The sequence below is a fragment of the Salmo trutta genome, chromosome 14 (genome assembly GCF_901001165.1).
Source record: "Salmo trutta chromosome 14, fSalTru1.1, whole genome shotgun sequence".
Taxonomy (NCBI): Eukaryota; Metazoa; Chordata; class Actinopteri; order Salmoniformes; family Salmonidae; genus Salmo; species Salmo trutta.
The window spans coordinates 37,258,983-37,280,308 of record NC_042970.1 but is presented as its reverse complement, the minus strand read 5'-3'; the positions used below and the strand labels follow the sequence as shown (position 1 = coordinate 37,280,308).

The following is a 21,326-nucleotide window of genomic DNA, read 5'->3' as shown; positions in this document are numbered from 1 at the left end:
TGGAGCAGTTTTGCCTTGAAGAATGGGCAAAAAATCCCAGTGGCTAGATGTGTAGAGGCATACCCCAAGAGACTTGCAGCTGTCATTGCTGCAAAAGGTGACTTAGTTATGAACACTCAAGTTTTATTGTCTTATTTCTTGTTTGTTTTTCCAATAAAAAATATTTTGCATCTTCCAAGTGGTAGGCATGTTGTCTAAATCAAATGATACAAACCCCCCCAAAAACCCTTTGCCTTGATGACAGCTTTGCACAGTCTTGGCATTCTCTCAACCAGCTTCACCTGGAATGCTTTTCCAACAGTCTTGAAGGAGTTCCCACATATCCTGAGCACTTGTTGGCTGCTTTTCCTTCACTCTGCGGTCCAACTTATCCCAAAACATCTCAATTGGGTTGAGGTCGGGTGATCTGATGCAGCACTCCATCACTCTCCTTCTTGGTCAAATATGCCTTACACAGCCTGGAGGTACGTTTTGGGTCATTGTCCTGTTGAAAAACAAATGATAGTCCCACTAAGCACAAACCAGATGGGATGGTGTACCGCTGCAGAATGCTGTTGTAGCCATGCTGGTTAAGTGTGCCTTGAATTCTAAATAAATCACTGACAGTGTCACCAGCAAAGCACCATCCCACCTCCTCCTCCATGCTTCACGGTGGGAACCACACATGCGGAGATCATCCGTTCACCTACTCTGCGTCTCACAAAGACACGGTGGTTGGAACCAAAAATCTCAAATCAGACCAAAGGATAGATTTCCACTGGTCTAATGTCCATTGCTCGTGTTTCTTGGCCGAAGCAATTCTCTTCTTATTATTGGTGTCCTTTAGTAGTGGTTTCTTTGCAGCAATTCGACCATGAAGGCCTGATTCATGCAGTCTCCTCTGAACAGTTGATGTTGAGATTTTTCTGTTACTTGAACTCTGTGAAGCATTTATTTTGGCTGCAATCTGAGGTGTAGTTAATTGCCGATTTCTGAGGCTGGTCACTCTAATGAACTTATCCTCTGCAGCAGAGGTAACTCTGGATTTTCCTTTCCTGTGGCGGTCCTCACGAGAGCCAGTTTCATCATAGTGCTTGATGGTTTTTTTGACTGCACTTGAAGAAACTTTCAAAGTTCTTGAAAGTTTTCGCATTGACTGACCTTTATGTCTTAAAGTAATGATGGACTGTTGTTTCTCTTTGCTTATTTGAGCTGTTCTTGCCATAATATGGACTTGGTCTTTTACCAAATAGGGCAATCTTCTGTATACCACCCCTACCTTGTCACAACACAACTGATTGGCTCAAACGCAATAAGAAGGCAAGAAATTCCACAAATATACTTTTAACAAGGCACACCTGTTAATTGAAATGCATTCCAGGTGACTACCTCATGAAGCTGGTTGACAGAATGCCAAGAGTGTGCAAAACTGTCATCAAGGCAAAGGGTGGCTACTTTGAAGAATCTCAAATATAAAATATATTTTGATTTGAGTAACAGTTTTTTGGTTACTACATGATTCCATGTGTTATTTCATGGTTTTGATGTCTTCACTATTATTATACAATGTAGAAATAGTAAAAATAAAGAAAACCCCTTGAATGAGTATGTGTGTTTCAAACTTTTGATTGGTACTATATATATTCTTTCCTCAGGATTTTGGAAATTCTCCCGTGACCCCATTTGGGACCGACCGGCTCGATTCGGTCTTATGTCCCAACATTTTAAATTGTGTTTTTTTACATTGGATAAAAGTAGAGACTCAGAGCTAGAAAATGGTATATCATACACTACAGTTGAGGAGCAATGGGAATGTAATTCTGCTTCAAAAGTGAATAAACTTGTAACCCCACTTTTGAAATAAATGGCCCTTAAATGTTTTGATACACCTACTGGAGAGCTCTTCTTTGTCTACACCCATTCATCAACGTTCACACCCTCTTAAGCCTTTGCCCCTCCCATATCTTTAAGGATTCACGTGAGGCCATGTGCTAAACAGACTGAGTACGGTAGTGTACTAAACAATCAAAGATTTCAAGTCTAAAGGCTGATTTATACTAGTAGACAGTTTTCGCAGTGACATCAAACATTCTATTGTCGTCCGACATCAAACTTGCCGTTGTTGTTATGAAAAATTATAAACACAAAAACGACAGGCTGCATGACATCAGCAGCCTGGTGGTCCAAAACAGCATAACTGTGTATTTTAACGCCAATAAACCCATCCATTTAAAAATGAATTCAGTATGTGCCAATCTAGCAAACCAGGCATCTAAAAGCAACTTTCTAAACAATGTTTTGGTTAATTTCTAGTTTGTTAGCTAGCTAACGTTAACTTAGCTGGCTAGCCAGTTCAAATAATGACCATATCATGGCTGACAAAGTCTTAATGTTAGCAATTTTTTTGAAATTATTACAGTTAATAGCGAGCTAATTACAAAAAAATAGCTTATGGTTGTGAGTGTCACAAAATAAAAGCAGGGCATTCTACTGGAGAATTTTAGAACTTGGACACTGTCTCGTTGGCCTAACGTTATATCCTAATTTTACTTTGGTGCAGCTCATGTTGTTCTTCACATTGCCATCCTTGGTAAATTTTGTAAAAAAAAAATAAAAAAAAATAGGTTGTATTTCTTTATTTAACTAGGCAAGCCAGTTAAGAGCAAATTCTTATTTACAATGATGACCTACCAGGGAACAGTGGGTTAACTGCCTTGTTCAGGGGCAGACCAACAGATTTGTACCTTGCCAGCTCGGGGATTCGATCCAGCAACCTTTCGGTTACTGGCCTAATGCTCTAACCACTAGGCTACCTGCCACCCCCAAACACTATATCAAATAAAATCTGTTTATTTGTCACATGCACAAAATACAGAAGGTTTAAACGGTACCTTGAAATGGTTACTTGCATAGTGGAGTCTTTCGTTTAGCTAGCTAGCTAAACAATGAACCATAATCCCAACTCATAACGTTACTACCATGCATGAATATGCAGGTAGCTAACCAACTAGGTTCAATGTTAGCTAACTAACTAGCTAACATTAGGCTATAACTAGCAATGCAAATGGCTTTCTGAGATAAGAATATTACTCCACAGATCGTACATGTAACGTTAGCTAGCGAGCCAGCCAGCTGACGTAATCTAGCTATCTAACAGTACGCTTTAACTTGCAATTAAAACAACTTTCTGACCAAATTAGATATAATAACTGAAATTTTAGCTAGCTAGACTCATCCATATACATGGATGAACGCTTCTCCCTCTCTGTCACGGATGCCATTGTAACCCTTAGTTTGCAGATGTAATCCGGAGACAGGTGTTTTATAGAACAGCCTTCTGTATTCTCTCTTATACTCCCTCCGCATATTTGCAATCAAAAGCCAGAATTTTCTCCATCTCCTTAGCTATCATACTCTGCTTTTACCGGGCATTCCACTGATTTCAAAACTCGATCAACTTCTTCCATGGCAACAAAACTGTTGATCGCTGTTTCTTCCCCATCACTGTCATCAGAAGACTCGACAATGTCTGGTTCAATGAAAATGTTTTTACCTAAATCAGGTATTTTCTCATTGTCAGATTTTTTTCAGAGTCAGAGTCAGCAAGGCATGATCGTCCTCCAGAAAGTGGAAAGCATTTGCAACACTTTTGCAGTTCTTTGTGATATCTTTAAAAAATATGTGTTAGAAAGAATTACCTACACATACCGAGCAGCTCATATTATATACAGAAGCACGCTACATGGCAAACCAATCTGAACTCATCTCTTGGCAAAATTCTGCTCTGATACAGTTGAACCACAGAGTTTCTAAACCCAGAGGCACAACATTGCGAGACTTCTGGGAACGCTTGTGAACCAGACCAAGCAGACCAGGCTGGGGTTAGAGAAGTCAATGAAAGAAGTTAAACATTTTTCCTGAGTTGTTAATTTTAGCGGAATCTAAAGGCACAACCTAGATTTGAGCCAATGTCTTAAGTAGTTGAACATGTTATTGCTCCAACCCAATGAAAATTGCAAACTGAGACGCTTTCAATTTTGTCAAAAAGAACTTTATATTAAAGGGGTGCCTTTGATTTGATGGCTGCACATGCGCAGTTCGGAGCACAAGCATTGCTAGCCAATGTTGCCATGACATTGCCTACAAGTGTGATCAGGGATTTCTATTAGAGAAGCAGTTTTAGTCTTTGGTTGAATGGCAGAGGACTTCTGTCCAGATTTTGAAGGCCAATGGCTGGCAGGACTAGCTAGATTTTTCTACCAATGGACCACCAAATAAAATCCTGATTGGATATTGTTTTCTCTTTCGTATTAATGAAATCAGAAGATCATAAAAAATGATTCTAAAGATGAAATAGAAATCAAAACGAAATGTAATAAAAAACATGTATACATTGAGACCAGTGTCTCTTTTACATGAGAGCTCTACATATACAATTTCATAAAATACATCAAAAAACAAATACAACGTGAACTCATGGTTCCCCACTGCGTTGAACTGATGTTTGTGGACAGTGGGTAAGGTTGTACAACACATTTATAAGCCATTTTGGTTGTGATACAACTGCTAGTTTTGTGATAGGCTACAACAGAGAGCTTGTATGAAGAAAAATGATTACACAACTATTATGTAGTAACTCGACAACCATTGTGTTAACATTTTTGTGCAGACAAACCTGAATAAAATTATTTTCTCTCAGGGGCAGAATGGTGTAGAGACCAGGAAAAGCTTCCAGTCTTACCCATCAGTGGACCTGATCAACAAACTAGCCAATGAGCTGCCTGAGGGTGTCGACCCCACCCAGAAGGAGGTCGGTGTTCTGAGCTGCTATAATGAAGTGACTAGTGTTCAAAGTACTGCCACACTGATACACTCAGACGCAATATTGCTCGGTAGTTTTTTAAGTGTGAAAAGTAGATTCCTTCATACACTACCATGAGCTACGGTGTATTATAGCTGGTTTTAAATAAATTGTCTTGACAAATGTATTCTTTACACTTGAATGTTGCCTTGAAAAATAACAATGGTCTCCTTCTCTCTCGGTCTCTCTCTCTTTCCTCCGTCTTCCAGAAACATCTCTCAGACTCAGACTTCAGTGCCATATTTGGAATGTCTAAAGACCACTTTGCCAGCCTGCCTCAATGGAAGCAGCTGAGCATTAAAAAAGGCAAAGGCTTATTTTAAGGGGAATTCATCTCTCATCATGTTGTACCAATTTCCAGATGTTTAAATTTGCCAAGCATACTAATTGTACTTTGTTCAAAATTCATTTAAATTGATGTCTTATTATTTCAATCTAATGACAGTTGGTCAACAACAAAAAAAAACCTGCACTTGTCTGTTCCTAATTGTGCATTTAAAAAAGATGTCCCTATATTGTACTATATACTGTATGTCTGCCTCTCAATTAAGCATATAGATGTCCATGTTGAATACGATCAACCTAATCCAAAAGTCAATGTGTATTCTGAATGATTGTTTTATTGACTCTTCTGAGTTCCGACCACACACTACTACCATATCTCCTGTAGTTTTGTTGAATGTAATATGGTATGGAGTAACTTAATATACAAATAAAAAAGGGGAAATGTTATGTGTATCTCATCTTGTAGTGCATAAGTCCTGAGTTAGAGTACACCTCCCCATCCAGCTTCAATCAATTGTTGTTAATAATGTCAAAGTCAAACACTCATTCATATGTATGATTTAATTGTTTGGAATATATATTTTATGCCCCAAAAAAATTATAACAGAAATGTACAGTGCTGTGAAAAGGTATTTGCCCCCTTTCTGATTTTCTCTACTTTTGCATATTTTTTTATACTGAATGTTATCAGATCTTCAACCAGAACCTAATATTAGATAAAGGGAACCTGAGTGAACAAATAACACAACAATTACATAAGTATTTCATAAACAAAGTTATACAACACCCAACGCCCCTGTGTGAAAAAGTAATTGTTCCCTTACAATCAATAACTGGTGGTGCCACCCTTAGCTGCAATGACTCCAACTAAATCTTTCCTGTAGTTGAAGAATTTTGTCCCACTCTTCCATGCAGAAGTGCTTTAATTCAGCGACATCTGTGTGTTTTCAAGCATGAACTACTCGTTTCAAGTCCTGCCACAACACCTCAATTGGGATTAGGTCTGGACTTTGACTAGGCCATTCCAAAACTTCGCATTTGTTGCTTTTTAGCCATTTTCATGTAGACTTGATTGTGTGTTTTGGATCATTGCTGCATGACCCAGCTGCGCTTCAGCTTCAGCTCACAGATGGATGGCCTGACATTCTCCTGTAGAATGCTCTGATACAGAGCACAATTCATGTTTCCTTCTATTAAGGCAAGTCGTCCAGGTCCTGAGGCAGCAAAGCATCCCCAAACCATCACACTACCACCAACATTCTTGACAGTTGGTACAAGGTTCTTACTGTGTAATGCAGTGTTTGGTTTTCGCCAGGCATAATGGGGCACACGCAACATTTGCGGCTAAAGCTGGCATAACTAGTTATTGAGTGTAAGTGGGCAATTACTTTTTCACACAGGGGAATTGGGTGTTGCATAACTTTGTTAATTAAATAAATAAAATTTTTTTTTTTTTTTTTTGTTATATTTATTTTTGTTATTTGTAAACTAAGGTTCCCTTTAACTACTACTAGATTTTGGTTGAAGATCTGATAACATGCAGTATCAAAATATGCAAAAATAGAGAAAATCAGAAAGGAGGCAATACTTTTCACGGCACTGTATAAAGGTTTATTCAATGCAATTCATGCAACTGTTGCACTTTTGTTGCACTATATTCGGGGCGTGTCTATCTAGCTCCTACGATGTCACGCCATACCCTATAACTTTCATACGTACGCTTTGAAACAACGACAGCATCAAAAGGCTGAAGTGTGGAAAGAAATAGCTTGCAAATCAATCTGTTGCTCACCGTTGTGGAAATATTGACATCAGGTATGTTAATTAAAGTATATTTAATGCAGCCAACCAGTAAATTGTAAACGATACCTGAGGTTATTGTCGTTTTGACGTGATACTGAAGAGCCAGGAAAGACCGAGAAGTAAAACGTCGTTAGCCAGCAATGTCAATGGCAGCTACTGGTAACGTAGCTAGCTAGCTAAATGGCTGACATTCGACTCACATTTTGTTGTCGATGAATATAAACAAACTGTCCTGATACAATGTTTTATTTGTAGACTTGTGCTTATATTATTGTTGGCAATTGGAATTTAGCGAGTGAACGTTAGCTAGCTCGCTCACTGTTTCGTATAATCACCATTCGCTTGATTGGGGGAGGGGGCCTTCGTTAGCCAAATTGGCTGGCTAGCTAGGATAGTTTGACGTCAAGTTACGTTATGTCTGGCTATCATGCCAACGCCCCCTTCAGCTAGCCGAATCATGGTTTGGGAGCATTATGTTACACTACCCAAATATCTAGCTAGGTAGAATTGACTAACTCAAATTGCCAATGACATATAGGTTGTAGCCTGAAATTAGCTACCTACTGTAGCTTCCTAGTTACACTTTGTCCTCTCACAGCTAAGTAGCTAACGTTACTGTCATGTTGAATCCATTGCGTAGGTGGCCTGATGTAACTGGGCAATTGTTAACTCGTGTGCGATTACGATAATGTTTCATCACATTAGACAGAGCTGTTAAATATTTTTCGGTAGTTAGCCGTAATAGTTTATAGTTACTGGGGGTGGGGTGATTTAGGCCTAGATCTATTTACATTAGTTGTGTGTTTGGGTTAAGCAACTGTCGCGAGCTAGCTAAGTAAATCTGAACATTTGAGACTCAGAATTGAGGTTTGAACCCAGGAAGGCCATAACTGAGCTGCACTTGGTCAAAACACGATTACGGTTAGGGACAGATCGACATTTACTGTGGGGGACGGTTGTCAAGTTATTCTTTTTTTTCCCTTTGAGTTGTGTATTTAATTTTTGGGGGGCACAGGGTAGGGTATTGAGTTTTTTCCCTCCTGGTTTACATTCGCTCCTCTGCTCATTTTCCCAATAAACAATGTCTCAACTTTTTGATATTACCCTAATAAAGTTTAGAAACGTTTGGTATGGCGTGGCTATTAGTATGCTTTAGCTAATGCAGGCCTATGATATGAAGGCAGTGTGCCCCGGTGCTCCAACTGACTCCACTAGAGGTGAGGAAGACTGTTTCTGGCCTACCAGAGTTACTTCTATAATCTAACACGGAACCCAAACCGCGTGCGCTGTCGTACATAAATGTATTTTGTGCCCCTACACCAAACGCAATCACGACAAGCAGGTTAAAATATCAAAACAAACTCTGAACCAATGACATTAATTTGGGGACAGGTCAAAAAGCATTAAACATGTATGGAAATGTATCAAGTTAGCTTCCACTTGCTAGCTAATTTGTCCTATTTAGCTAGCTTGCTGTTGCTAGCTGATTTGTCCTGGGATATAAACATTGAGTTGTTATTTTACCTGAAATGCACAAGGTCCTCTACTCAGACAATTAATCCACACACAAAACGGCCAACCGAATCGTTTCTAGTCATCTCTCCTACTTCCAGGCTTTTTCATATTTGAACTTATATGGTGATTGGCATCTACACTTTCATAGTATTACCACGACAACCAGCAAAACATTTTGTTTTCAATTACCCACGTGGGTATAACCAATGAGGAGATGGCATGTGGGTACCTGCTTCTATAAACCAATGAGGAGATGGGAGAGGCAGGACTTGCAGCGTGATCTGCGTCAGAAATAGGAGTGACTTCTATTTTAGCCCTTGGCAACGCGTTGGTGCGCGCAATAATTGAATAACATGGATTTCTACATTTATTTTGCGACAAACGCGGCATGTCTGGTTAGCATATAACAATATGTTTATCTTTCTAGAAAATATTATGTTTCAAAATTAACAAATTAGCCTCTATGTTTATATGCTGGTATTTATGCATGAACCGGTTTGGGTTTTTACTTTACCTTCTATAACGGTATTTGAATGTTTGGTTTGTTAAATATGATACGTGTAACGTCCATTTTTATATTTTACTCCGCTACTTGAGTCATATCTCTCTCGCTACAAAGTACTGAGTCAGAGCAAACGTAGCTAGCTAATACAGCCTGATACCAGTACTGGTGTAGGCTTTAATCAGCATGTTTGTGCAACAGTATCTTCTAAGTCAGAGGAATAGGCGAAGCATGAAAATGTTGGCTATATGAATAAAGATTTAATGTAGCCAAAGATTATAGGGTCCCCTAGGAAACACTGAACATCACTTTGCTTCCTACCCTGTCACAATAACTAGTCCATGGCAAACAACACTCTATACAAAGTGCCTACTGTTATTTATATTATAATAAACATTCTATTTCCATTTTTCCAAAAGTTCACCCAAGTGTTTTCATCTAAATTGCAATTGCAACATTTGGTTAAAAATAAGGCCTAGTATTTTTGCACATATCGTGGCAGTGTGGAAATGATCTCAAATGAGTGCAGGAAATGCATGAAATTATTTTAGGTTGAAGTTGAATTGAACAGTATAAAACAATCTGAATGGAGAAAGACCCATTGAAAAAAATTGTTGCCACCCTAGGGTCACGCACTACTCATAAAGCAAATGTAGAACTTTTATTAATCAAAAACACAGAATTGTTTTATTTTTTTAAATAAATAAAAAAATAAACCATTATTTTACCAGGTAAGTTGACTGAGAACACATTCTCATTTACAGCAACGACCTGGGGAATAATTTCAGGGGATGAATGAGCCAATTGTAAACTGGGGATGATTAGGTAGCCGTGATGGTATGAGGGCCAGATTGGGAATTTAGCCAGGACACCGGGGTTAACGCCGCTACTCTTACAATAAGTGCAATGGGATCTTTAATGACCTCAGAGAGTCAGGACACCCGTTTAACGTCCCATCCAAAAGACCGCACCCTACACAGGGCAGTGTCCCCAATCACAGCCCTGGGGCATTGGGATATTTTTTAGACCAGAGGCAAGAGTGCCTCCTACTGGCCCTCCAACACCACTTCCAGCAGCATCTGGTCTCCCATCCAGGGACTGACCAGGACCAACCCTGCTTAGCTTTAGAATCAAGCCAGCAGTGGGATGCAGGGTGGTATGCTGCTGGCGCATAGAATACCATCATACTGTGAAAAATACCATATGATATTTTGCCCATTTTCGCCTAGCCGTAGCCATCTAACAAAAAGAAATGCATCTGTGTCACAACATGCCACCAGCATATCTCTCTGTGGTTATCTGTCTCACTATATGGCCAAAAGTATATGGACATCCAAATTTGTGGATTTGGTTAATGCAGCCACACCTGTTGCTGCAGTGTATAAAATCCAGCACACAGCAATGCATTCTCCATAGACAAACATTGGCAGTAGAATGGTCAGTACTGAAGAGCTCAGTGACTTTAAACGGGGCACCGTCATAGGATGCCACCTTTCCAACAAGTCAGTTCGTCAACATTTCTACCCTGCTTGAGCTGCCCCGGTAAACTTAGACTGCTGCACCACTCGGGAGCCCCTAAGGCACTGCAACTCAGTTCTAGAGGTGTCAATACAGAGCCTGGTTCGATTCCAGGCTGTATCACAACCGGCCATGATTAGTCCAATAGGGTGGTGCACAATTGGCCCAGCGTGTTCCGGGTTAGAGTTTGGCCGGGTTAGGCTGTCATTGTAAATAAGAACTTGTAATTCACTGACTTGCCTAGTTAAATAAAATAAACTAAGTTCTGTTAATATGAAGTGGAAATGTGTAGGAGCAACAACGGCTCAGCTGCAAATTGGTAGGCCATACAAGCTCACAGAACAGGACCGCTGAGTGCAGTAGCGTATAAAAATCATCTGTCCTCGGTTGCAACACTCACTACATAGTTCTGGATGCAACGTCAGTGCAAGAACTGTTCGTTGGGAGCTTCATGAAATGAGTTTCCATGGCCAAGCAGCTGCAAACAAGCCTGAGAACACCATGTGAAATTCCAAACGTCTGCTGGAGTGGTGTAAAGCTGGCCGCCATTGGACTGTAGCAGTGGAAACAAGTTCTCTGGAGTCCGACAGACGAATCTGGGTATGGCAGATGCCAGGAGAACACTACCTGCCACAACTATGAAGTTTGGTGGAGGAGGAATAATGTTCTGGGATATTTTTCATGGTTCGGGCTAGACCCCTTAGTTCCAGTGAACGGAAATCTTAACGCTACAGCATACAATGACAATATAGACTATTCTGTGCTTCCAACTTTGTGGCAACTGTTTGGAAAAGGCCCTTTTCTGTTTCAGCATGACAATGCCCCATTGCACAAAACGAGGTCCATACAGAAATGGTTTGTCGAGATCAGTGTGGAAGAACTTGACTGGCATGCACGGCCTCACTAATGCTCTTGTGGCTGAATGGAAGCAAGTCCCCACAGTAATGTTAAACATCTTGTGGAAAGCCTTCCCCAAAGAGTGGAGGCTCTAGAATATTCACATGAAAATCTATTTATGTAAAAAAAAAATGGGGACCACAATGGAAATAAGTCCCCGACTTTGTGCAATCCCGGTCACTTAAAGTTGTTGTGTATTTTTTATTTTTTTAACTGACAAAATCAATCCAAACTGTGCAGCGGCCAATTGATGAATGGAAAGAGACATCTGTTACAAAACACCAAAAAGTTTAATGACATTCGGAGATTGCCAAGCCTTCGATACTGGGAAAGCCTACAAAGGTAGGGAGGGCTGTATTTTCTGTTTGTGGAGTTGGATATAGTCTATTTATTGTGGTGTTGAAAACCATGATGTTGAAGTGCCTGATGTCAGTATGCTTTGTTGTGTGGTGCATTGGCACAGAAACCTGTTGGTGGAAATTGCATTGCATATATTTTATATAAATATGGCATCAAAATGTAAAATCAGATTTACCTCTAGCTGAGCATTGTCTGCAGCCGGCTCTGATCGCAGTGTAATGAGACAGGCAGGGAGATTGAGCAAGTCTCTGGTGGTCAGCGAAACGTCAACCTTCTGGCCCGTAGCCCTGCGTGGCATTGACTGTGCCACAAGCATGCTGAAGTGGCAGTCGTTATCCACATTTAACCATAATTGCGTTCCTACCCCAGTGCAGCTCAATGTAAATAAGCGTGACTGTAGGGTCGGTATCTTTTTGGCAAAGCCCCCATGCAAGACCTAAGTAATGAATGCAATGTAACTTAGGCTAATCAAAACAATTAATTCCTTGCATAAGTGGAGGAGGCTACAGTTGTTCATTTTCAGACAACAGCTAACGTTAACTCTCTATCTATTTGATCTACCAAAGCATGCGATCCAGAATAGATAGGAAGTGACAATGTACTTTTGGTGCTGGTGATGCAGACACGTTTTCAGTTCTACCATTCCAGGACATGTAGACTAGTTCAAGTTTCTAAATTAAGAAGGCTGTATTTGGGCCTCCCGGGTTGCGCAGTGGTCTAAGGCACTGCATCGCAGTGCTAGCTGTGCCACCAGAGATTCTGGGTTCGAGCCCAGGCTCTGTTGCAGCCGGCTGCGACCGGGAGGCCCATGGGGCGGCGCGCAATTGGCCCAGCGTCGTCCGGGTTAGGGAGGGTTTGGCCGGCAGGGATATCCTTGTCTCGTCGCGCACTAGCGACTCCTGTGTCGGGCCGGGCGCAGTGCACGCTGACCAGGTCGCCAGGTGTACGGTGTTTCCTCCGACACATTTGTGCGGCTGGCTTCCGGGTTGGATTTGCATTGTGTCAAGAAGCAGTGTGGCTAGGTTGGGTTGTGTTTCTGAGGACGCGTGGCTCTCGACCTTTGCCTCTCCTGATTCCGTACGGGAGTTGCAGCGATGAGACAAGACTGTAACTACTACCAATTGGATACCATGAAATTGGGGAGAAAAAAGGGGGTAAAAAAGAAAGCTGTATTTATTCCATTACTGTACTAATCAACAGCAATGTCTAATGTCCATCTCATATCTGTTTTGTTTCAGGAAATTTTACTCCTGTGACAGGGTCCAACCAAATCCAGACAAGATGAACGTGTTCGATCGAAGTATAAATTTTGATTCCCTTTTTAAATTTTCCCAAATGTAAGTATCTTGGTTTACTGTTTCGACACAATGTCTGATAACTGTAAGGAGACTCACTGTCACCATGACTGTATCATCATCATGAGTCATTCATTGAACAGAAGCAGTCTGTACTGGTCACAAACTGGTTTTGCTACAGACAGTGATGTGTTACCAAATTAGAATATGACTAGATAGGCCTAACTGATAAGGAGGCGGACATTTTTTGTTAGTGTATTTTCTGTAGAGCTAAACCTGTTCCTCATACAATTAAAAACTCTCCCCTTTATCTTAGCTCCCGCTCCACTCAGGCTACAAACCTAGCTAATGTGGGGTAGGGTAGTGATGCATCAATTAATCTGTGGATGTTAGGCTTTGTGGGTGTTGTATGTGGAAGAGTGTGTCAATATAGTTTTCTCTTGTCTTGCAACTTAATGAAGAAAAGTAAAATCTATCCATCTATTCCTTATACAATACAGCTCCCACTCCACTCAGCTGCACCTGAAGAATGTCTACTCCAGCCTGGCCCTGTGCATGTTTGTGGCTGCAGCAGGAGCCTACGTCCACGTCATCACCAGGTTCTTCCAGGTAAGCAGAGGCAGTGGGAACAAGTACATCCAAACTGAAGCGCTTTTATTAGTGTGCTGTGATATTTAAGGGCCAATGCAGCGTTTTTATTTTATTTATCTCAATATCAGATAATTCCTGGGTAACAATTAAGTACCTTACTGGGATTGTTTTCAATTAAAATAGCTCAAATCACAAATGGCTCAAATGAAACTTGGTTTGTCACATGCTTCGTAAATAAAAGGTGTAGACTGTGAAATGCTTACTTACTGGTCCCTTTTCAACAATGTAGATACTTTTTCACAAAAAAATTGACGCATGGCTATATACAGGGAGTACCAGTACTGAGTCGATGTGCAGAGGTATGAGGTTGTTGAGGTAGCTATCAAGTTTTATTGGTCACATGCAGATGTTATTGCGAGTTTAGCTAAATGCTTGTAAGGACTAGAAGCGAGGCAGCCCTCTATCGGCACCATCGTTTTCTATGTTAGCTATGTGCATATAGGTAGGGTTAAAGTAACTAGGCAACAGGATAGATCATAGACAGTAGCAGCAGTGGGTAACCATTTAATTAGCTGTTTAGCAGTCTATTGGCTTGGGGGTAGAAGCTATCGAAAAGAGAACCAAAGCACACTTCATTTAATGAATTAAAATGCCTTTATTTGTATGGCATGTTTTAATGGAACAAAGATTGAAATACTCTGACGTGTTTCGGCTGCATGGCCTTCATCGGGGGAGTACAAATATACAATGTCGTCTTTTGAACAAACCATTTTCCAATCAACCCTAATTGAAGAGGGAGTGGTCACAGCTTATAGTCCAAATTAATTGGACAACACCTAGTAAACAACACTATGCATTCATCTTTGAAATAGATATGCTATCAAAATGCACATCAAGGTCAGAAGTATTAGAACCACTAGAAAACAAAGTCATTCTAGCCTTGAATAGGAGTGGGAAACATTGAGAATAGGAGAGTCATACATTTATAGTACACTAGATGATGGCTAACATGGACCAACACAGTCCAAACATAGCATAGGGCATTATGTCCACTAGATGACAGCAAAGGGACCACTAAGACCCTACAGGAATTGTGAAAAATCCATATCTTCCTTTTTAACCAGGGTACTTAGTGGGCTGTTGTTTGTAAATCCACAAACTTTCCCTTTGGGTTAGCAGTCCCCCTTTCTTCTAATTTAGGCCTGAACATGATCAATACCCATAGCTTGTAGGGAGGCAGGGTTGCCATGGTGTAAGTACTTGTAGTCCCTTGCCACGGTGTCTTTTTATTTTATTATTATAAAAATGAGGGTGTAGATTGGAAATGATGCAGGCAATTACATTGATGGAAGTTACAATCTATGGGGTAGTCTTTGTTGCCTACCTGTGTGGCGTACGTGTGTCCCGTTAAGGTGGGGCGAAGTACGGGCCGTATCCCGCCCGCTTCAATCCAACCTGCTAGACATTATTATAATTACATTTTCTTTACCCCTTTTTCTCCCCAATTTTGTTGTATGTAATTGGCAGTTAGTCTTGTCCCTTCGCTGTTACTCCCGTATGGACTCGGGAGAGGCGACGGTCGAGAACCGCGTGTCCTCCGAAACACGACCCAGCCAAGCAGCACTGCTTCTTGACACAATGCCCGCTTAACCCGGAAGCCAGCCGCACCAATGTGTTGGAGGGAACACTGCACACCTGGCGACCGTGTCAGCGTGCATGCAGTATCCAGTATCTCTAGAGGCATAGCTAGCACTGATGCAGTGCCTTAGACCACTGCGCCACTCAGGAGGCCCCGCGAGACATTTAAAAAAAGAAGAAAAAAATATTATATTTGAGTTACAATCTTTTGGCCTAAAATTACTCATTCCATGATATACAAACAACCTCCAATAGATGGCGCTGTAGCCTGGCAGGGTGCTCTGTATTTAGGCCTACAGTCAGAACATTTTTATTTTTCAAGCAAGCATACTAACTACGCTAGACATCTGTCCTCTCAGGAAAAGGCAAGGAAGGCCTCAACTTGCCACAAACTTAAAAGCCCAACAAAAGACGTTTACTAAACGGTGCTCTACTCAAGACTCTGTAACTAAGGCAAGCTACACAGTGTCACATAAAATCGCAAAGCATAGCAAGCCTTTTGCTGAAGGGGAGTTTGTGAAAGACTGCATGGTGGAGACTGCTGGTGTACTTTGTCCTGAGAGTAAAAGCCAATTCGAGACAATCTCCAGGCGCATGGAAGTGATAGGTGATGGGCTAATCTCCGAGTTGAAGAAAAAGCGGATGGCTTTGATCTTTTTTGTTTGTTTCTATAGCACTGGATGATAGTACTGACATCAGAGACACTGCTCAACTTTACATTTTTGTCAGAGGAATAAATGAGAACTTCTTGCGTTGGACTCAATGATGGGAACAACCAGGGGCTCTGACTTGTATGACAGGGTGTCTGCCCGCTTAGGCTGTGGTAATTGGATAACTGTAAATATGGCTTGCAATTGAGATGAGAATTGTTCCTTAATCTGCTTTCAAAAACAAACCATTCCAAATGAAACCGATGCTCTTAACATATGTTTCACTCAAATTTTAGAATATTTTTTTTTTTTTTACATCTACTGTTACATTTTGCATGTCTCCAGTCGTTTATAATATCTGTTTTTAAGTTTGCATATTGTGACTAAGTTTGTACTTTACAAAGGTAGAGATGCAGGATCTGTGTGTGTTTTGACTCTGTGATATTATAAATTATATCAATATTGTGAAATTTGTTCATAAAACAAGGGTAGAGATGGTACATGGGTAGAATTGTTCTGCAAGCATATGTATACCTACAGTACACTAGTAGTTGCATGTCGATGTGGAAATGAATGAAGGCTTCACATGTTTTGTCACGCATATAGTATGTGGCCCTTCACTTGGTTTCAAAAACTCAATGTGGCCCTTGAGCCAGAAGGTTTGCCCACCCCTGCACTAAGTGGTCTTGAAGGCGTCTCTTTGTCTGTCCAATGTAGAATACCTTGCACTGTGGACATTCCAATCGGTAGATGACATGAGTGGTTTTACAGTTAATGAAAGGCTTGACTTGATACTGCGTGCTAGTTGCATTCAAAAGAGCCCCTGGGTTTGTGTTCTAGCCAAATCTTTTGAGTTACAATTTTACAATTGTCATTTAGCAGGCGCCCTTATCCAGAGCAACTTACAGGAGCAATTAGGGTTAAGTGCCTTGCTCAAGGGCACGTCGGCTCCGGATTCGAACCAGCAACCTCTTGGTTACTGGCCCAACACTCTTAACCGCTAGGCTACCTGCTGCGAAGGTAGTTGTGGACTAATTTGTTATTCAGGGTAAGACTTCTCTTAAAGCTTATGTCTGGTGGCTCTGGGATGACTTTTTGTAGTAGCGTATCACTTTCATGATTCCCCAATTATTTTTAATGATTCTTTTAATGTTCTCTGCTTCAGTGCTACATTTTAGACCAAAGTACACTCTCTGGTGCATCACGAGGAGCTCCCCTCTACAAAAAGTCCTCTCTGTCAAGACGTCCAGTCCTTGTCCCTGCTTCTTTCAGAACCTGACTGCTGTAACCCTGGCTCAAGAAGCGAGACTCCCAATTCAGCAGATTTGACACTAGTCTGTTTACTGATTGCAAATTCTGCAGACTGTTTGGAAATCTCCATAAGCAATGTTCTCTCTTAGCCTTTTGGGGTGTAAACTGTCTGTTCAGGGTCCTGTTGGTTCCAGACTTGGTGCAAGGGTACAGCTTGCCTTGCGGTAGCGTAGAACTCTATTGCTTTGGTGGCTGGAGTTTTTGACCATTTTTAGGGGCCTTTCTCCGACACTGCCTGGTATAGAGGTCCTGGGTGGCGGGAGCAAGGCCCCAGTGGTGTACTGGTCTGTTCTCACCATTAGAGGTCTTCACAAGTCCAAAAACTTTTGCCACACGGAGTAGGCTCTGACTGTAGCCTATTGCTGCTTTGATGACTTATGACTGGTCAAAAGCAAGCTACATGTGCAACGCTCTACTCGTGAAAAGGAAGAGCAGCAGCATAAATTATAAAATGTTTCCACACAGCAGCAGTCATGTTCAGATCTGTACCAGTCCTTCCAGCCAAGTCAGTTAAAATTGCACATGCTCAAGACCGTAACAATCAGATCTGACTCAGACCCGTGAAATTATTTAGGATTCTGGATCTGGACCCATTTGGGTCCTGGATTGAGTCACGGGTATTCGGGTACATGCGGATCCGGAAAGACCTCTACTCACAACCCTCTGTAGTGGGTGGTGCAACTGTATAACTTTTTGAGGATCTGAAAGCCCATGCCAAATCTTTTCAGCCTGCTGTGGGGGAAGAGGCACTATTATGCCCTCTAAACAACTGTGTGGGTGTTTTTGGACTATTTTTAATTCCTTAGAGATGTGGACACAGAGGAACACAAAGCTCTTGACTCGGTCCACTACGGCCCCATCGATGTAGATGGGGGGGGCTCCTTTTGTCTTGGTGAAGTTGAGGGAGAGTTTGTTGTCCTGGCACCACACTGCCAGGTCTCTGTTCTCCCTATAGGCAGCGTCGTCGGTGATCAGTCCAACCATGTCGTCAGCAAACTTAATGATGGTGTTGGAGTCATGCACAGCCATGCCCTCATGGTTGAACAGGAAGTACAGGAAGTACAGGAGGGGACAAATGCCACGTTCAGAACAACTGGGAACAAACAAAGGCTTCTGTACCAAATATTAAGTACTAATGTCATGCAATAAAATGCAAATTAATTACATAAAAATCATACAATGTGATTTTCTGGATTTTTGTTTTAGATTCCGTCTCTCACAGTTGAAGTGTACCTATGATAAAAATTACAAACCTCTACATGCTTTGTAAGTAGGAAACACTGCCGATTTTGCAGGTTATCAAATACTTGTTCTCCCCACTGTATGCTCGCAGGCCAGGTAGTCTAGGCCTAGTTCTTTCTATGTGTAATCGGGTGTGCGTCTTTACTCAACATAGACAGGAACGCTCCCAAAAAAACTTGGAAATGGAATGAAATAAACTAAAACTTGTTTCTCACAAGTGTAGCATAGGTTGTGAGCTCTTCAAACATCTTGTCCACTCTGACAATGAGAACAGGAAACAACTAGTAATAACCTATTGAATGCATTAACAGATTACCGTCAACAAACAAACATTGGAGATTAGAAATGAAGGTTAAATGTACTACTGGTTATGTATGAAATGGTGAATTGATGGACACTAACAATCAGAGGCAAACAATTCACACAATGAAGCGATAAAATAAATGCGAATGAATTGGGGGGGACTCTTAAGCCACACTCCCCTTGACACATTTTAAAATGTTTACCGAAGACCCATTATTTCACACATACTGTAGGCCTAAGGAATTCTCTCACAAATGGTGTCAGGTCCAAAGCAGTAGCCATTGTATGGGGAACCAATGCAATTTCACTTATTTGATCACTTAAATTGATTGGCGTGCTGAGGAAAATACCCTTGCGGCACAGGTGCCTTACAATGCCAATGCATGTCTTAGAGTGATGACTGTGCCATCCCGCTGCCTCCGCAATGGATTAGTCTGAGACCGGCGCCAACAGACCAGTGTCTCGTGTGCCATGAAATAAGTCATTTGCAACTTCTCAATTCAAAAATCTCAGTTGACTAACTGCCTATCGACCAGTTGAATTAATGGGTTCAGCCCTAATTCAGTCCCAGGTTCCTGAGCTTGGAGAGGGCTATGGTGTTGAATACTGAACTGTAGTCAATGAACAGCATTCTTTAGAGGTATTCCTTTTGGTCAGGTGGGTGAGGGCAGTGAGGAGTGAAATAGAGATTTCATCATCTGTTGGGCCGGTATGCAAATTGGAATAGGTCCAGGGTGTCTGGGATGATGGTGTTGATGTGAGCTGTGATCAGCCTCAAAGCATTTCATGGCTATAGACATGAGTGCTACGGGGTGACAGTCATTTAAGCTGGTGACAACGGCGTTCTTGGGGACGGGGACTATACACGTCCTGGTGTTCCGTCTGGCCCCGCGGCCTTGCAAAAGTTTACTTGTTTAAAGATCTTAGTCACATTGGCTAGGGAGAACAAGATCACCATCTGGAACACATGGTGCTCTCATGGCTCGAGATGCCTGCTTAGAAGCGAGCATGGAAGGCATTTAGTTCGTCAGTTAGGCTTGTGTCACTGGGCAATTTCCCTTTGTAATCAGTGATAGTTTGCAAGCCCTGCCACGTCTGTCGAGAGTCATAGCTGGCATAGTGGGATTCGATCTTAGTCCTGTATTGACGCTTTGCCTGTGTGATGGTTCGTCGCAGGTCATATCGGGATTTCTTGTAAGTGTCCGGATTAGTGTCCTGCTCCTTGAAAGCGGCAGCTTTAGCTCAGTGGGGATGTTACCTATACTCCATGGTTTCTGGTTGGGATATGGTCACTGGGGACGACGTCGTCGTTGCACTTATTAATGTAAATATTGATGACAACTCTCTTGGTAAATAGTATGGTCTGCAGCTTATCATTAGGTATTCTAACTCAGGTGAGCAAAAACTTGAGACTTCCTTATCATTAGAGATTGCGCCACCAGCTGTTAAGACACACCCAATCTCTCATCGTCTTACCCGAATCTGCCATCCAGTCTTGACGATGCATAAAAAAACAGTGAGATGTACAGTACCAGTCAAAAGTTTGGACACCTACTCATTCAAGGGTTTTTCTTTATTTTGACTATTTTCTACATTGTAGAATAATAAGTGAAGACATCAACTATGAAATAACACACATGGAATCCTCTGACCACTGCCTGGCATAGAGGTCCTGGATGGCAGGAAGCTTGGCCCCATTGATGTACTGGGCTGTACCCACTACCCTTTGTAATGCCTTGCGGTCAGATGCCGAGCAGTTGCCATACCAAGCGGTGATGCAACCAGTCAGGATGCTGTCGATGGTGCAGCTGTAGAACGTTTTGATGACCCATGCCAAATCTTTTTATTCTCCTGAGGGGGAATAGGCATTGTCGTGCCCTCTTCATGACTGTCTTTGTGTGTTTGGATCATGGTAGTTAATGATGTGAACACCAAGGAACTTGAAGTTCTTGACCTGCTCCAGTACAGCCACATCGATGTGGGCGTGCTTGGCCCTCCTTTTCCTGTAAGCTGAGTAAGCAGAAAATCCAGAGCTGCCGACTTGTTGAAATATACATTTTTGGCCAAATTGAGGTTAGTGATCGCAGTTCTAATATCCAGATGCTGTTGTCAGTCATAGGAAATTATGGCGGAGACATTATGTACAAGAAAATCTAAGATCAGCGTCACAAAATAGCAGAATTGGTCAGGAGCCTGTAAGACTGCTGCTATCCACTGCAGCGCCATCTTCACAGAGCAATTTCTAAAGCAGGAATTTCACTAGGACTGTCGGAGTGGTCTGAGTGGGGAGGGGAAAACTAGCTGTTATTGTAGGATGGTTGGAACTCTTTTGGACCAGGCAACATTTTTTTTCTATTCCTCAATTGTCCAGTGGTGATCGTGTGCCCATTGAAGCCACTTCTTGTTTTTAGCTGATAAGAGTGGAACTCTAGGTGGTTGTCTGCTGCAATAACTCATCTTAGACAAGGATCGATGACTTGTGATTTCCGAGATGTCGTTCTTCACGCCACTGTTCTACTTCGCCGGTATTTGTCTGTTTTGTGGCGCCCACAGGATTGCCGCTGCCTGAATAATAT

General features: G+C 41.7%; 2 protein-coding genes across 3 annotated transcripts in view; both read left to right on the top strand.

Moving 5' to 3' along the window:
- LOC115207973 (advillin-like) overlaps positions 1–5,572 on the top strand; it is a 31,640-nt gene extending 26,068 nt beyond the window's left edge. The window contains exons 19-20 of the mRNA XM_029775633.1: positions 4,679–4,789; positions 5,050–5,572. Coding sequence (XP_029631493.1) covers positions 4,679–4,789; positions 5,050–5,163 — 225 coding nt within the window. The 3' untranslated portion in view covers positions 5,164–5,572. The remainder of the gene's footprint in view (positions 1–4,678; positions 4,790–5,049) is intronic.
- Positions 5,573–6,795: 1,223 nt separating this feature from the next.
- LOC115207971 (probable Bax inhibitor 1) overlaps positions 6,796–21,326 on the top strand; it is a 28,369-nt gene continuing 13,838 nt past the window's right edge. For both annotated transcript variants that reach the window (XM_029775631.1, XM_029775630.1), the window contains exons 1-3: positions 6,796–6,940; positions 12,959–13,057; positions 13,516–13,624. In XM_029775631.1, coding sequence (XP_029631491.1) covers positions 13,002–13,057; positions 13,516–13,624 — 165 coding nt within the window. In that variant the 5' untranslated portion in view covers positions 6,796–6,940; positions 12,959–13,001. The remainder of the gene's footprint in view (positions 6,941–12,958; positions 13,058–13,515; positions 13,625–21,326) is intronic.